The sequence below is a fragment of the Ochlerotatus camptorhynchus genome, unplaced genomic scaffold (assembly GCF_037179485.1).
Source record: "Ochlerotatus camptorhynchus isolate MF236.1 unplaced genomic scaffold, CSIRO-AGI_Acam_v1.1 ptg000306l, whole genome shotgun sequence".
Taxonomy (NCBI): Eukaryota; Metazoa; Arthropoda; class Insecta; order Diptera; family Culicidae; genus Ochlerotatus; species Ochlerotatus camptorhynchus.
Window position 1 is genome coordinate 685,700 of NW_027040794.1, and position 18,132 is coordinate 703,831.

Below are 18,132 nucleotides of genomic sequence, written 5' to 3' on the forward strand. Positions count from 1 at the left end.
TCACAATCATAGAACAGCGCTTCTGAAAATATGAAGGTAGGTATATGAATTTTGGAATGGTTTTTGGTTCGTTAATGGTTCATACACTCCCCAACAACAAAATCAGTCACAAATAAGCAATGATGTGTTGTAAAAAAAGTACAGATTATACAGACTACATACACTACAGTTACAAACGAAAATAACAAGGAAAGCATTGTCAAGTTACTAAAAATGTATAAGTCTTAAATTTTACACGCCCAACAGTCAAGCGCCTTCGGTCAGCAAAAAAGGCAGAAGCATATTCCGTGTCAAGTGGAAATCGAACATCGACGCTACTCGGTTGAACACTCGCTGCAAGCCGTAAATAGCGCTCCCTAGGCTATAATTGGTTCGAAGAAATGGAAGTCTCAGCATAAGACTGTTGCGTAGTGATCGAGGTTGAACATTAATGTTCACTTGTTGCAGAATTGCTTCGCAGTCGATGCTTCCTTGCAGAGTATCGGCGACGGTTAAGGCTCTGAAAACATCTCTTCGGATACGTAAGGGCTCGACATTGATCAATTGGCAGCGATTCTCGAAGCTTGGAAGACGAAGTGGGTATCTCCAAGGCAGCTTACGGAGCGCGAAGCGAAGAAAACGTCGTTGCACAGATTCCATTCGCTCGGCCCCATTATTGTAGTTCGGGCTCCAGACTGCAGAGCAGTATTCCACCGTAGATTGTGCGAAAGAGCAATAGAGCGATTTCAAGCAGTAAATGTCTGTGAAGTTCTTAGTAATCTTGAAGACAAAGCCAAGAGTTCTGGACGCTTTGTCAACGACATACGATATATGGTGTGAGTATGTCAGCTTTGAGTCTAGAAAAACGCCAAGTCTTTCACGCAATGCACCCGTTCGATAGTCGTGCCTAGTAGTTTGTAGTTGAAAATAATCGGTTGTTTCTTGCGTGAGAAAGTAATGATTGTACACTTAACTGGGTTGACCATCAGTCGGTTTAGACGGTTTAGACTACACCAGTCAGCAAAGATGCCAATCTGATTTTGGAGAGAACGGCAGTCGGCGAATGAGCGGATGCGCAGAAAAACCAAAGAAGAATACTAAGATGAAACTTTCGGAAGAAAAACTATCTATTTTAATGTCCTCTTTCACGGTCCCTTTCATCCAATGATTACCCCCCGTATGCCAGATAATTTTGTGGTTTTGCTGCCCCATCGGTAGAGATGAAATTTTGCGCACTTTTTTTCAAAACAATCACACCAAAATCAGAGATGTCCCATTTTTACCCTTCTTACAAAGAAGGGTATAGATATCACTTGAAAAACCGACTATCGATCCGAGGCCCGGAGGGCCGAGTGTCATATACCATTCGACTCAGCTCGACGAGATCGGAACATGTCTGTGTGTTTATGTGTGTGTGTGTATGTGTGTGTGTATGTAACGAAATGAATGCGCTCACGTTTCTCAGCAACCGCTCAACCGATTTGGACAAACTCGGCGCCAAATGATAGGTCTTGGGGTCCCATTGAACGCTATTGAACGGTTTTGGAATCGGTGAACCGGTTCCGGAGATATGGCCGGAATAAGATCCGGTGAATATGGGCCTTCACGCTGGATTTAACGGAAAACGTATCAAAACCATCATGCGACACATCAAATTACTACAGAATTCAAAAATAAGATCAATGCAAGTCGTGTTAAGTGTTCCAGACCACATTGGACACACTTGGACATGTTCCGGGTACCCCGGGGAAGTTGCTTGAATATGAATTGAATTAAACCCCATTAAATCACATTAAAATACGATGATAAGGTGATTGGTAACCTCACCAAATAGACTACAATTGGATATATTCCGGGTACCCCCAGGCAGTGGCGTAGCGTCACTGGATGACACGGGGGTGGGGGGCTTGGTCACTGATAATGACAGTAAAATAAATAAACTTGAATAAGTAAGAAGGGTCTGATCACACCATAGGTGGATAAATTCGGGTTTTTAATTACTAAATTAACAACTAATCTATTATTTTTTATTCGTTGTGCTGTCATTTTTCCACCAATGAGAGTGCAGCACATGTTTGAAACGATCGGTGATGATCCTCTGGAGAAGTTAATGCTTATATCGGCATGATATAACCGATAACAAATATTTTACTTTTCGGCTCGTTAATCGATTATTCGATTATTCGAATGTAAATCGGCCATCACTAGATGAATGTGAAACGTCATTTCAAATATAAGGACCGTACATAAATAATGATAAAATTTGAAAGGGACCGGGACTAATCACAAATTACGTCCCCTCTGTAACTGAAATAAACACCGGTTGGAAAAACTTTCAGATCGTCAACGAATAATACGAACGATAATCATGGCCCTGTGATAACATGGTGAACGAAGTAAAGGAGAAATACCAATGGTCCCAGATGGCTACTCTGAGGTATACCGGACTTTGCGACCTTTTCACATGTCTTGGCATATGTCATTGACAGACAAGTCCCGAAAAGAACTCACCACTAAGTGTCTCACCCTCTCTGGCAGACGAGAGAGCTACGTAGGTTGAAGTCAATCAAGAGAGCAGCATTGAGAAGATTTACGAAGTATCGCACGCTTCCTCTGAAACTACATTATGTGAGGCTGAATCACATGTACCAGCGAGTCAGTCGTGAATGCTTTTCAAGTTTCCAACGAGGCATCCAGCGCAAACTTAAGCTACACCCGAAATCCTTTTGGAACTACGTGAACGAGCAACGCAGGGAATCAGGCCTCCCATCGTCTATGGAATTCAACGGAGAAATTGTTGCCACCGTTCAGGATATATGCCACCTTTTTTCCAAAAAGTTTGCCAGTCTATTCACTAATGAGATACTAACTGACGATCATATTAACCTGGCTGCCAGGAACGTTCCAGTAAATGATCAAACGGTGGGTGCAATTGATGTTAATGCAGAGATGATTTCTAAGGCCACGACTCTGCTCAAGTCATCCTTCAATCCTGGACCTGATGGAGTTCCATCTGTATTTTTGAAGAGACATATTGCCAATTTGTTACTTCCGCTTCTTCGCCTGTTCCGAACGTCTCTCTCCAGTGGCATATTTCCATCTTGCTGGAAATTTGCGCACATGTTTCCCGTCCACAAAAAGCAGAAGGGTCTGTGCCTAGGGGCACGAACGGAAGCTTGACGTAGGACCGCTAGTGGACGGAATAAATGTGAAGAGCATTTAGTTCTTTTAATTGATCAATTATCTATTATCTCAACTCTTTCCGTTTTTGAATTGTAGGCGTACCAAATTTGTAGTAATCTTTTTCAAAGAGAAAGTTGATTAAGGGGGTATTCCCGATCTTTTTTTTTTCAAAAAATCAAATTTTTGTTTTTCACGTTTTTTTGTACTTTAGACTATATACTTTCATCCCCCCAAGCCGTTTTCCGATCAGCGAATTCAGTGTCCAGGCATAGCTGACTAATGGTAAGAACCCCCAAATGGTTTTAACTAAAGTCAAAACTTTAAACGCGTTTTTCTCGAAACCACATTTTTTTATCGGGCGAAGATTTTTCTCAGAAACTATAAGAGATATTGACTTGAATCTTTGCGCATTTTGTTCCTTATTAAATTCTTTGGAGCTTCTCCCACTTTCAGCCAAAAATATTAACATTTAACATTGTTTGAAGCACCTTAAAGCTGCAAAAAAGCGGGCTAAAAATCGCCTGTTTTTTCATATGGCCGCCATTTTGTTAATTTGCAAGATTTTTTGCTGCCAACGGGAGAAGCTCCAGAGAATCTTATGCAGATTATTAATTTCATCACGAAATCTGTTTCAGATGAAGCCGTTCCAGAGAAAAGTCTTAGCCCGTCCAGGCGTTTGCGGCGAACAGGGGTCTGTTTGCCGCCATTTTGTGACGTCAATAATGTCTTTTTTTATGTCGAAAAAAATTTATTTGTAAACTTTAATGTTCAATAAACAATAATCCCAAAGAGTTAGGCGCATTACTATTCATTTTCCTTAAAAAAAATTAATTGAAAAACAGGCCGAAAAAAGGCAAAAGATTGGGAATACCCCCTTAAGAGAATCAATCAAAATCACTTGCACCCCTGCTTCCAAGTTTTGTTACAAAATTACAACTCTGGAGAGCATTTTGTGTGGTCGTTGGGGGCTTGTGGTTCGTAATATGAACAAACAAGCACAGATAAATTCCAACTCTTTACTGATGTAACCTTGATGGCCCTGAAAAGGGCCGTTTTATTGAAGAGGACATCCATGGCCACTTACGCTTGCCGTGTTTAATGTAGGTGACAGCATCACGGACCTCATTTTCCAGGAACACCTTCAGCACACCTCGTAGATCAGACCGGAGATACGTTTGACACCACCACGGCGAGCCAGACGACCGATGGCGCTTATCTCGAAGAACTTTGCGATGACGCTTGGCGCCTCCTTTACCAGACCTTTTCCTCCTTTGCCACGACCAGTCAATTGTTGCTTGTTAGGTGTGAAGGAGTGGACTAGCCACCACCTTCCTACTGCTGCTATTGCTGTTCACCACGCCGTCCGAAGCGAAAATGAGCTTATGCCATTATTAAGTTTTTTAAGTTTAAATGATCTTTATTTTAGTTTAACTTGGACGATTACCATATAAATTTTTTACTAAGTGATTTAATTGCTTTCTTCATCTTTAGGTATGGGCAAAATTCAAAATTTGTTTTACATTATTAGTCCTAGACTTAGTACACGGTCGACCACCTTGGTGGGATTGGTTTGTTTTGTTTTTAGAATTTGAAGAGAAACTACTTAATACTACTATTTACAGCTTAAAACTAACCTACTCTACTATATACACTTAACCTACTATGTACAAATTGCTTATTAAAGCATGTTCAGAAAGATTGCATTTTTGAATAAATTTAGTTGTCATATCATCAATTTTGGAATCTACTTTGGGAATTTCTGCCTCTTGATGGAGGTCTGCTATTCTTGTGTCGAATGGACGATCTAGGATCATCCTCAACACTCTATTCTGTGCAACCTGGATTTTGTTCCTGTGGGTCTGAGCGCACGATTCCCACACCGGGGCGGCATAGAAGATCGCGGGGGCTATGATCTGTTTGTAAACAGCCAGTTTGTTTTGCCTTGAGAGGCGGGATCTGCGGCAAATGAGCGGATACAAACACCTAACCAAGGCGGAGCACTTAACTAGGGTTTTCTCTATGTGCGAGCGGAACAGGAGCTTCTCATCGAACAACATCCCGAGATAAGTAACATCAGTGGACCACTCGACCCTTGTACCATCCATTATTACGGTACAGGAGGGAGACGGTTTAAGTTTTAATGATTGTCTGTGAAGGAACATGATCGCTTGGGTTTTCGAGGCGTTGATTTTGATTTTCCACGTGGTGGCATAATCAGTAAAGGTGTCAAGGCATCGTTGGAGCTTGTTCGTAATTTCACGAGGCATCCTACCCTTGACGGCTATCGCGGTGTCATCTGCAAACAGAAAGAACACGCAACCGTCTCCTAGAGGAGGGATGTCCGACGTGTAGATGCTGTAAAGCAGTGGTCCCAGCAGACTCCCTTGCGGAACACCTGCTGGGATCGGAAATTGTCCCGAAAGGGAACTATTCAACGACACCCTGAACGACCTTTTCTGGAGATAGTTACGGGTGATTTTCACAAGGTATGGTGGAAAGTTGGAGTTACAAAGCTTGTATATAAGTCCGTCGTGCCAGACATTGTCAAACGCCTTTTCGACGTCTAACAAGGCCATGGCTGTGGACTTGGATACAGCTTTGTTACTTCGGATGTTATTCATCACCCGCACTAGCTGATGATTGGTGGAATGCCCCTTGCGGAACCCGAACTGTTCCGGAAGAAGAATGTCATGTTCCTCCACAAACTTGTTTAGTCGGCTGAGGATCAATTTTTCGAACAGCTTGCTCAGCGCTGAGAGCAGGCTAATCGGTCTGTAGCTTGACGGTAGTGAAGGGTCTTTCCCAGGTTTGCGGATCGGGATGATTTTTGCCACCTTCCAGATGCTTGGAAAGTAGTGCAGCTCCAAGCATCTGTTGAGGATGGCAGCCAGCAGCGAGTGCACCCTCGCGCTGAGATTTTTCAACTCTAGGTTGAATATTCCGTCAAACCCGGGAGCCTTCATGTTCGTACTGTGTTTCAGCGCTGAGCAAATTTGTTCCTCTGTAATCCGTTCTTCTGGAGGGACGGCACAAGGGGAGGCATTTAACGTCTGGACGCACTGCACAACCTGGTTCTCGAGTGGACTTGGGATTGTAGAGCCAAGCAAATGCGACTGGGCAATGTGCTCCCCAATTGCATTGGCCTTCTCTGCGTTGGTGATAAGCCGTTCGTCATTGACTCTAAGTGGTGGAATGGGCTTGGGGTGAGACTTCAGCACCTTGGCAACCTTCCAGAATGGTCTGGAACGGTCGTCCAGGTTCTGAACGAGCCGCCCGAAACTCTCGTTCCGGATTGAGACCATTCTGGAAGCGATCTGCCGATTCAGATCGACCATTTCGTATTTACGCTGCAGATCCCCAGTCCGCTGAAACTGGCGTCTACGAACATTTCTGAGCCGAATCAAGAGTTTGGTGTGGGAATCAATTGCTTGAAACTTACCCCTCACAGGAACTCGTCGAACGCACTCTTCGTCAGCCACGGATATGGCTTGATGGAGACCCTCCAGGGCCCGGTCGATGTCCTCCACTGTGTCGAGCGGTGGGTTGTCGTCGATGTGGCGGTCGACCACGCGTCGAAACTGGACCCAGTTGACTCGATGGTAGTCCTTCCGCTGGCACGGTGCAGGGGCCACGTTGTAGCCCAGCTCGGTCAGCACCGGTTGGTGGTCCGAACTCAGGTCGTTGACGGCAACCGGCTTGGCTAATCTGGTGTTTGCCAAGAACAGGTCCAGCGTCGATGGGTTGCCCGTCGGTGATGTGAAGGTTGGTTCGTCCGGAAACCAGACGGAATAGATACCATGCTGGGAATGGTCGAATAGCAGGCGGCCGTTCTGGTTCTGCTGGTAGTTCCGCCAGGCCTCGTGCCGGGCGTTCAGGTCCCCTCCGATTACAAAGCGGGCATTGGTGTGGGTTATGATGGCAAGGTCGTTCTTGAACTGCTGTGCTGTACCATTGCTAACGGTACATTGCCGGGGGCAGTAGACAACGATGAACCGGACGTTTCCGGTCGATGTTTCCACCTCAACGCCGACGGCCTCGATGATGGAAGTGCGGTAGTGGGGTAGGGTGCAGTACTTGATGCCTTTCTTGATGATGACCGCGACACCGCCCCCCCTGGAGCTGGTGCGATCAAGCCGGACAATGCTGTGGTCGGGCAGCCAGAAGCTGTCACCGGTCTTGAGGTGGGTCTCGGTGAGAAGGCCCACGTCGATGTCGTGCTTGCGGAGGAAGTCTGCAAGCTCAATGTTTTTCGCCCCTACGGAGCGAGCGTTCCAGTTGGCGATCTTTATGGGTTCACGGTCCATAATTAGTGACGAAGGAGATGATAGCTTGGAGCTGTTGTGTTCTTGTTGCGCAGGTGCGCTTGATGATGATGGCCTGGGCCAACAGTGTGACGATCTCATCCGTTGACAGCGGAGAATCGTCTGTAGCTTCACCAGTTGTACCGGCCAATTCCGGAGCAGGGGGATCCGTCGATGGCCCGGAGGCTTGACCGGGTACTGCAGCGGCAGCCAACTGGGCAGCAGCCAACTGTTGGTTGAGCGGGAGCGGCGGCAACACTGGAATTGGCCGTGATTGGACCGGTGATAACGGAGGAAAGTTCTGCGCGTTGTTTTCTGGAACCTTCTTGCGACCGGGCTGGCTGTTGGACGAGGCCTTCTTCCGAATCTCGGCGTATTCGGCCCGCTTCGGACAGGCCTTACTCGTGGCCTTGTGGGCGGCACCGCAGTTGGCGCATGTGGGAGTGGCTTCCTCGATGCTGTCGCAGTTGTCGATCTTGTGGTTTTTGCCGCATTTGATGCAGCGGCTGGCCATGCGGCAATTCCTGGTGCCGTGCCCGAACAATAGGCAGTTCGAGCACTGAGTGACGCCACGGTGGGTGGGTTTATACCGCTCCCACTTCACTACGATGTGGAACAGTGTGCGTGTCGTCTGGAGATCCTTCACGGTTGTGGAGTTCTTCTCCAGATGGACCAGGTAGAGCTGGTCACGATACTTGATGGCCTTGCTGCGGGTCATCTTGTGGACTTCGACCGGCTTGAGGCCGTTCGCCTTAATCTCATCCATTAAGGTGGTGGTGTCCATGTCGTGGAGCCCGCGCAGCACCACTTTCAGCGGCTTGGTGGCCTCGATGTCGTGGGAGAAGTACTCCAGCTTCATTCTGTCCAAGAGGGCCTGAACTGCGTTGAAGTGTTTTTCGGCCGGGACCATCAGTTTGTAGCCTTCCGTGCACCGTTGAATGGTGCAGCGAAGGCCCTGCTTAATGTAGAAATCCAGCTGCTCCCATAGCCCGGGAGGGAAGCCCTTCACATAGAAGGGTGGCAACTTAACTTTTTTCGGCACCGTCTCAGGGTCCGACTGCGGCTGCGCTCCGTTCTGCAGGGCGGAGAACGGATTGTTGCTCAGCAGCTTTTTTGCTGCTGATACGGTGGCGCTGCTGTCTTCAGGTCTGGGTCGTTTAGTTCCGGGAGGCCCCGGCTGCGGGTCCGCAACGCCTGTCGGGATGGGCAATGGGGTTTTCTTCTGCTTCTTCTGGGCTGGCTCGGTGGTCGCGCCGTCTCCTGGGAGAGTCTGTTTTCCCGGTAAACCGGCACTCGCGTTACCGCGCGATTTCTTACCCATGGCTGGGTCAGCGAGAGCGTCACTACACAACGCGGAGCTAATTCGACTTGCGAACGAACGAACGAAACTAGAGAGAATTCAAATCGACTGAACTGCTCAACAGTCTGGCAGCGAATGAGCTTATACCATACAGCAGCGCTCTTTTATATCTTTTCAGGTTAAAGCAGAATGATGTGCAACCAATTGGTATAAAAGCTACAAAGACTCCTCCCATTATGAGTAGTTTGCTATCAAGTAGCGACACTGGCTCTTTTCCTTTTGCGTACACGGCGAATGAGAACGACCCAAATTTGAGTTTAGTTCACTCATAATCGCCAAAAGTGCAGGAACTCAGCGATGACCGATGAGTAAATTTGTCTCATGGTTTCCTGTGGTAAACCTAAAAAATCTGCCAGAAAATGAGGAAATTGACGAAAATTTTATTCAGTTTCGGAGCAGTACCAATAGACTGAGTGAATCCAATCTTTACTTTTCTCAAATTCGGGAATTTTTCCCTGGAAAATCCTGACAAATTTACTCATCGCTGAGTTTTTTTTTTTTTTCCTTTGGTTTGTTTTTTTCCGTCGATCTTGTTTTCCGTGCTGAGCACCAATGTTACCGACGTGCCAGGAAGGCAGCTCCCACACCTGGACCCTACCTATCGACTTATCAACTCATGAACCGGGGACCAACGGCTTTACTTCCCATCCGAAGGAAGGCGTGATCAGAGATGTTATGCCTCAGAACATCCCGGCGGCGCTGACTGGGATTGAACCCAGGCCTGCTGGGGTGAGAGGTAATCACGCTTACCACTACACCACCGGCGCCGTTCATCGCTGAGTTCCTGTACTTTATTTCTTATTTCTGAGATAACTATACTCAAATTTGGGTCGATCTCATTCGCCGTGATATCACCTTGAAAGATATCGGCGCCGGTGGTTAGCGTGATTACCTCTCACTCCAGCAGGCCTGGGTACAATCTCATTCGGCGCCACCGGCATGTTCTAAGGCATAAAACATCTCTGATCACGCCTTCCTTCGGGAAGTAAAGCCGTTGGTCCCCGGTTGAGTTGATGGGTCGATTGGTAGGGTCCAGGTGTGGGAGCTGCCTCCCTTGCGTCGGTAGCATTGGAGCTCAGTACGGGAAACAAATTTCGCGTCACTTTTCAATAGATCCTATCTACACTGATCGATTCTCTTCATCGACACTCTCTTTCGTAAATAACTCGGCTTCACAAATGTTTCCTGACGTTTTCGTCGAATTAGATGCTAGATTGTTGCTTTTTCCATCGAAAATATCCGGCCGTGGCGATTCAAAGTTGATCAAGGTTGATCAAAATAATTTGTACCCCTGCTTCCAGTTTGATTACATGAGCATTTTGTGTGATCGTTGGTTCTGAATATGGACAAACACACAGCAAAATAATAATTTTGATATCACGTCAAAGTGGATGCACTACAATCATGTCGAAAATATGGTGTAATATTACTTGCTAAAAAGGACAAAATTATCATTAATACAATGCATGAACTGACATTACGCTGCTTTTACTGCATTTGTTTATATATGTGGTCATAAAAATTACATGAAATTTTCGACATGATTGTAGTGCATCCACTTTGATGTGATATCAAAATTATTTTTTTGCTGTGCAGACAAATGAATTATATTCCTACTCTTTACTGTAATAAGCTTGGTGGCCCTGAAAAGAGCCGTTTTGTTTCCAAAGTTGGTGATGATTTAACCTCCGAATCCAAACAGAGTGCGTCTCTGTCACTTCAAAACGTAGATGACATCCATGGCCGCTTACACTTGGCGTGTTTAGTGTAGGTGACAGCATCACGGAACTCATTTTTCAGGAACACATTCAGCACACCTCGTAAATCAGACCGGAGATACGTCAGACACCAGACGACGGATGGTGGTTATCTTGAAGAATTTGCGATTGGTTCTGAATATGGCGATGAGTGTGCAAAATATTACGCAATTCCATCCTCCCTACTCACACGCGCCCGAGGATCGGAGGCGAATGCCACTTCGACTTGTTTCGTCTACTTACTACTCTCTGACGACTGTGCTGGGGAAGCAGCATATGCATGTAGGTAATTGGTTGATTTGTTAGTTATTTCGATGCTTTTCGACAATGCTGGACATTTACCAGTTTTTCAATAGTTTCTTGTGGAAAATCAACATTCGGAAGCATTGCTATCGATGCGTAGCCATATTTCTGATCGTTTGTGATAAAATTATTGAAATTGAACCAGGGGCAGCTGAGTTATTAACGTTCAAAATCTTTCTTTATTTGTTACATGTTCCATTTTCGGTTTTCACAAAGTGTACCCCCATATAGAAATCAAAGACGTAGTCCTACGTCAAAAAGGAAGGAAACGAGCTGTGGATAACTATCGAGGAATTACATCGTTAAGTGTCGTTTCGAAGCTATTCCAGCTAGTGATTATGGAACCGTTGCTGTCCCATTGCAAGCAGTATTTGAGTGCTGATCAACATGGGTTTACTGTCGGTCGCTCTACAACCACCAATCTGCTGTGTCTCACATCGTATATTACCGAAAGCATGTCGGATCGGGTTCAAACGGACGTTATTTATTCAGACCTATCCGCAGCATTCGACAAGTTGAACCATGGTATTTGCGATTGCTAAACTCGGCAGGCTCGGTGTATGCGGTAATCTTCTGAGTCGGTTTCGATCATATCTTACCGGTCGGCAACTAAAGGTTGCCATAGGAGATTGCAGATCAGCTAGCTTCTTCGCCACATCAGGGAAGCCACATGGGACCGTTAATTTTTATACTGTACTTCAACGACGTGCATCTGGTCATCGAAGCTCCTCGGTTATCATATGCAGATGACCTCAAAATCTTCCTACGAATCTGCTCCATTGCTGACTGTCACTTTCTTCAACGTCAACTGAATGTATTCGCTAGTTGGTGCAGGTTAAATAGAATGGTAGTGAACCCAGCCAAATGCTCCGCTATTACGTTCTCACGAAAACAACAACCGATAATATTTAGCTATGACCTGCTTGGCTCGACAATCGAACGCGTGAATCAGGTGAAAGACTTGGGTGTGATCTTGGATTCGCAGCTTTCATTCAAGCAACACATTGCATATGTTGTTGATAAGGCGTCAAGAACTTTAGTGTTCATTTTTAGGATAGCTAAAAACTTCACTGATATCTACTGTCTAAAATCTCTCTATTGTTCGCTTGTTCGATCGACGCTTGAGTATTGTTCAGCGGTTTGGAATCCAAACTACAACAACGGTGCCGAGAGAATTGAATCTGTTCAACGTCGCTTTCTTCGTTTTGCGTTCCGTAGATTGCCTTGGAATGATCCGTTTCGATTACCCAGTTACGAAAGCCGTTGTCAACTTATCGACCTAGAACTGCTCCGGACTAGAAGAGACACAAGCAGAGCCCTAACCGTGGCCGATATCCTGCAAGGAAGGACAGATTGCGAGGCTATCCTGAGGCAAATTGACCTGAATGTTCAACCCCGACCGCTTCGTAATAACCTTATGCTAAGACTGCCTCTACGTCGCACAAATTATGGAGCACACGGTGCGATTTGCGGATTGCAGAGAACATTCAACAGAGTTGCATCTGTTTTCGACTTTCATCTCTCCCGTGATGCGCTTCGTCGAAAGTTTTCTTCTGTTTTTCGCCGGCAGGAGTAACTGACTATAAGATATATGTTTTTTATGTTATGACCATGCTTGAGTTTTTTTTTTTTTTTTTTTTTTTTTCCTTTGGTTTGTTTTTTCCGTCGATCTTGTTTTCCGTGCTGAGCACCAATGCTACCGACGTGCCAGGAAGGCAGCTCCCACACCTGGACCCTACCTATCGACCCATCAACTCATGAACCGGGGACCAACGGCTTTACTTCCCATCCGAAGGAAGGCGTGATCAGAGATGTTATGCCTCAGAACATCCCGGCGGCGCCGACTGGGATTGAACCCAGGCCTGCTGGGGTGAGAGGTAATCACGCTTACCACTACACCACCGGCGCCGTTGAATGTTTTTTTTTTTGCTATAGTTGATAAGGTTAACATCATTGGGGCTTCATCCAGCCTGTTGATGTAAAACAACAATAAAACAATAAAACAGAAGCTTGCTGAGCGACAAGTACCCAAAGTTACTGTCAGCTGGCGCTCCGTGAGGTATGAACGAAACCATCTCAAAAGATTTCCACCGATCCCTAGTCTATCAAGCTTAGCGATCACAATTTCGTGGATAACGTCCGTTTGTGTCCGAGCAATCAAACTGTTTGTGATGTAAGACGTTAGGCACAGCAGGTTCGTAGTTGTGGAACGCCCAGTTAAAAATCCGTGTTGATCTATACTTATAGCGAATTCGTTTATTATTCAGTTCCAACCTGGACCGGGTATCAAGATTGGGTCTGCTTGTTTTCTGACAAACGTCAGTTTGATCGTTTGTTTTTAAAACCCAGTTCAGGTTGAGGTTCGCACTGACAAAAAGTTCGGTTTCGTTTTGATACAGCACTCAGTGACGTGATTCTCCGGTAGTTGTTTACGTCGCGTTTGCTTCCCTTTTTATGAACAGGAAACATATCCGCAGTCTTCCAGCAAGACGGAAAGATGCCACTGGAAAGAGAGCGCTGGAATATGCGGCGCAGTGGATCTAAAAGACAATAATGATGTTCTTTTTAAGAATAATCGACGGAAAACCATCGGGTCCAGCCTTAGCTGAAGTCTTAAGTTTAGATGCTGCTCTAGAAATCGTATCTGTAGTGGCTTAGGCAACGCTGAGCGTTTGGTTGACCAAAGGAACATTACTGGCCGCGAAAGTAATGAGATTAGCGGAGAGTTGCTCGTCTTCAAACACACTAGCAAATTTGGCTGAGAACAGGTTGCAAACGTCTTGTTGATTGCCAGCAGTTTCACCATTAAAAATCATGGAAGAGGGTAAGCCGACTTCCCTGCGTTGCTCATTTACGAAGTTCCAGAAGGATTACGGGTGTGATTTTAGCCGCCGTTGAATCCTCCTTTGATAGCGTTGAAAACAGAGACGACTTAAACGCTTATACGCGTGGTTGAGTCTGACATAGTAGCATTTCAGCGACAGTGTGCGGAATTTAGTAAATCTTCTGAGAGCAGTCTTCTTAGTTCTTTTCACCGAGCGAAGATCTTTCGTTATCCACGGGACGCGAGAGTCGATATGGATGATCTTTTTGGAAACGTGCCTGTCAATGACATATGCCAAGACGTGAGAAAAGGTTTGTGCAGCAATGTTGACGTCTACAGGATCTAGAATATGCTCCCAATCTAGGTTAGACAGCACATGGACAATACTGCGATGGTCAGCTCTACGGAAGTCATATGACACAGCATATATAATTTTACTAACGATTATGCTCTAAAGTGAGCGGTGAACAGGCACCACACGGTATATATAAAAAAATGTGATAAACCACCAAAATGGGACCACTAAAGTATGCTCAGGCATGTTTTTCGTTTGAAAATATTGATGAGATTGCAAAACAATCAAACATCTGTGTCGTTCGGATTGAAACATTCCAGCTTAACAATTGTAATATGATGGAATTTACTTACGCATCGATGCTTCACTCGCTAGGGTAAACTTTCGTCGATGGATCCTTCGTCATATCAACCAGAACTTGTGCTGGCAGGAATGGAGCACCGTACAAATCGGCGTACAACCGCATCTTGTCCACCAGCTTCGCAGCACCATATTGATCCACCTAACGGAATGGCGCGCAACTTGCGAATCCACTGAATTGTTCGTAACATTGATAAGCTGATTAGTGTGTCAATTAAGAGTTTGGTGGCATGCTTTCGGATATTAACGAAGTAAATGAAAGCAGTTATACACTTCTTCAGCTTAGTTACTTTTTAAGCTTCACTTTTACATTGGCATACTCTTCAATTATTAGAAACAGAATTCATAAAAGTATACACAGAAATAATTTACACTTTAGCACATATGCTCCGTGAGCTCGAACAAAACGTTTCCAATCATTCGTATAAAATTCATGAGAAAATATAAACAGTAAAAACAACTAGATCCGGCACTTACTACTTTGTACTAAATGCAACACAAGGAATGCTTCCAAGAAAGGAACACCGTGGGCCAAATGCCATCACAGCTCAGGGCACGCGGCTAATCACCAGACTGATGTATCCATTGGAATAGTACAGCTCGTCGCAATCGTCAATGTAGTTTGTGTTACGCAGCGGTTTGTAATCCTTGTAGGGATTGGCGGTTGCCCGTTTTACAAACACGAGCTCCTTCTTCTTAATCGACCGCTTGCCAATGCTATAGATTATTGCACAATCCTGGCAAGCTTCCTCTTGCGTATATGAAGTGAACACAATCGGAATATTAACAAACCGGATCAACCGTGCTAGGGTATGGGTCCAGGTGTCCTTGGTGGAATCGATATGCTCATGGAAGCCACAGTTGTAACTTACGATGATCTGAGGCCGGTCCATCGATTCCAGAGGTTCCAACGTGTGGTAGAACCCTTTATGGTAGTACATTTTAACCGAGCGGGTGCCTTCGTAATTTAGTTCTATTTCGTCTTTGATGGAACTGAGGGCAGGTCCGATAAAGTGGATTATCACGTCACGGATCTGTGGTATGTATGTGAAGATAACCGAACAGGTGTTGTAATCGAAGTATACAATTTCGTCTTCAGCGCCGACGACGTAGATGACAAGCGATTGCTTCAGTTCTTCGTTCATGTTGGTGACATTCAGTGCGTACAAGATTGTACTGATGTGGGAGTAGTTCGAAATGAACTTGAGATCATTGAAATCCTTCACGGATTGCGGTGTGCTGGGGATGTTGCCGGTGTAAGCTAAGTTAACCAGCTCGAAAGTGTCCTCTGGGAATTTCACCCGCTTGAAAGCGTTAAGTTTCGGGAAACCAAAAATCTCCAATCGAGTAGGATAATCTGAGTACAGATTAGTAATTAATCAAAACGTTAATCATATTTACTTCAAATATTACGTACCGGCATCGAGTAGCAGATTAATACGGTACATTTCGCACCATTGTGTATGCTTCCGAACATCTTGCAGACGATGCTCCTCGCTGCAATAGAAGATTTGATTGCACCCCTCGCAAGCCTTGAGCTTGCTCATATCATATTCAAAGCACACATGGCAAATGTTCGGAAACCGCAACAAAGTGTACTCATGTTGAAGGAGCTTTCTCTGCAGCATCGAAATGGTTAGACATTCAGCCAATGAAATGGCACATTCTAAATCCCGTCTGGTTCCACCGATAATCTTATCACTTTCATTCCGCACTTCGATGATGTGATCGATTTTCTTCATCGTCAGGATCTTCGTTACGGCACGGCAGAAGTCCTTGTGATTCTTCCAATCCTCCTTTTGATGCTGCTCGCCACAGTATCCAATTAACCGGCAGCCCTTGCAATAACGCATCTTTTGGCCGACCATCGTCAGCCGGTGATCGATGGTCCGGGTGAAGCAAATGTTGCAGCGCGTAGGGTTGAAATTGTTGTAGATGTGTTCCTCCATGGTTTCCGTTCTGATAAAGGTTTTCCTTGATCATTTGTCAGGCAAATTCAATTGAAAGTACTTACTTCAATATTAGTTTACGTTTTATACTAATAGCACTCGATTTGTGAAAAATCACGAGAAAAATTTCTATAAAATGCGCAAAAATGTTTCATTCCTCGCTGAGGCAAACACAAAGCAATCACACAAGCTGTGTTGCCAAATCCACAGCCCAACGGGGACTTCTTTTTGGCAAACACACAAACTTGAAGGTATCCACTAATGGGTAAAAATACCCATTTTGAAGAAAAGTGGCTTAATGAGCCCTTTTTTTTACCAATAATTTATTATTATAATTATTATTGAGTATCTGTTACCCATTCAGTGCCAACATTTCAAAGGGGCGTAATTGCATTTGTAAACAATGGCTTCAGTCGTCGATTTCTCGCGAATGAAAGCTCACTCATGAAAATGAATGACACCAGCATGCAGAGTTATGTTTCCTGTATCAGCTAGCATTTGTTATTTGGATGAGTGGGTTTTCATTTGCGGGAAATCGACGTCTAAAGCCATTGTTTACAAAAGCAATTACGCCCCTTTGAAATGTTGGCACTGCATTAATGACTTACAGTTACTCATCAATGGGTCACAGATAATGGGTAAAAAATCTCATATAATGAGTTAAGTCGGTATTTTCAAAATGGGTATTTTTACACATTAATGGAAACTTTCAAGTTAGCATGAAGAGCGTTTAACATAATAGGAATAATGTGAATTCTTTTTTAAACATCATAATTCTAGATAGAGCTGGAATTAGGGCGTAGCAGCTTTTGTAAACAATGACTTTTCGGAATGATTTCTAAAAAGTCAAGGCTCGTCCACGCAAATCAACATCACCATCGGATAGGGTAAGACTTCCACTACCCGATGGTTCCATTGGTTTGCGTGGACTTGCCTTGAATTTCTAGAAATCTTCGACAGAAGTCATTGTTTACAAAAGCTGTTACGCCCTAATTCCTGCTCTATCTAGAATTCAGTGTTAACATTTCAAAGGGGCGTAATTGATTTTGTAAACAATGGCTTTAGCCGTCGATTTTTCGCGAATAAAAGCTCACACATGAAAATTAATAAAACCAACAAGTAGAGCAATGTTTCCTCTACCAGCAAGCATTGTTAATTTGGAGGGGTGAGCTTTAATTCGCGAGAAATCTACGGTTAAAGCCATTGTTTACAAAAACAATTACGCCCCTTTGAAATGTTGACACTGAATTATTCACAAAAAAAAATCAGTCCTATGGCATGACACTCTTGGTCAGTGGTGGCAGGCACGAGTACTGGAGTTTAACGTTTTTTCTTTAACATTTGATACTTTGTGCAATGACCATACACAGAAAAAAAAAGTTGTTGAATATTACATCCAAACTGCTGCAACCAGGTCAATCCATCGGTTATGTAATATAACGTTGTACGATGTACATCGCTTTTGCGAACAAAATTACATCCATTGATGTAATATTGTATCTGCATTTTGCTATTACATCATTATTTCATACATCAGCTTGAATTACATTGATCGATGTTACATTTTCTTTTGCTGTGTAGAGAAGACACATAAACACAAACTGGCAAGCGGAAAAATGTCATGACATTTCTAAACTGTTCTCTGCAGGCGACAGAACATTTTCGCACAATGAAGCAGCCAAGACCAGCGGCGCGTGCGGCATAAATTTATGTCATGTAGAATTTTGCCGATTTCTGACTAATTATAGCATTTATTTGAGGTTTATTGCATGGAATTATAAGATAAGAATGAATACTAACCACTCATAAGCATAAATGTTA

The 18,132-nt window shown here is 44.5% G+C and overlaps 2 protein-coding genes across 2 annotated transcripts in view; one reads left to right on the plus strand and one right to left on the minus strand.

Annotated features, from left to right (window-relative positions):
* The window catches only part of LOC135707248 (non-lysosomal glucosylceramidase), a 352,494-nt gene that overhangs the window by 81,665 nt on the left and 252,697 nt on the right, over window positions 1–18,132 (plus strand). The window lies entirely within an intron of this gene.
* On the minus strand, window positions 14,644–16,482 carry LOC135707263 (uncharacterized). Its single transcript, XM_065229057.1, has 3 exons — window positions 16,377–16,482; window positions 15,780–16,321; window positions 14,644–15,719 (listed from the first exon to the last, which is right to left on the minus strand). The coding sequence occupies exons 2-3, from the start codon at window positions 16,309–16,311 to the stop codon at window positions 14,911–14,913; spliced, it is 1,341 nt and encodes a 446-aa protein (XP_065085129.1). The 5' UTR covers window positions 16,312–16,321; window positions 16,377–16,482; the 3' UTR covers window positions 14,644–14,910.

Excerpts from the sequence above, each read along its gene's own strand:
- LOC135707263 (XM_065229057.1), bottom strand. The coding sequence starts at position 16,311 with ATGGAGGAACACATCTACAACAATTTCAACCCTACGCGCTGCAACATT. Across the intron at positions 15,720-15,779 it reads TAATCTGCTACTCGATGCCG|ATTATCCTACTCGATTGGAG; the intron begins GTACGTAATATT and ends ATCTGTACTCAG.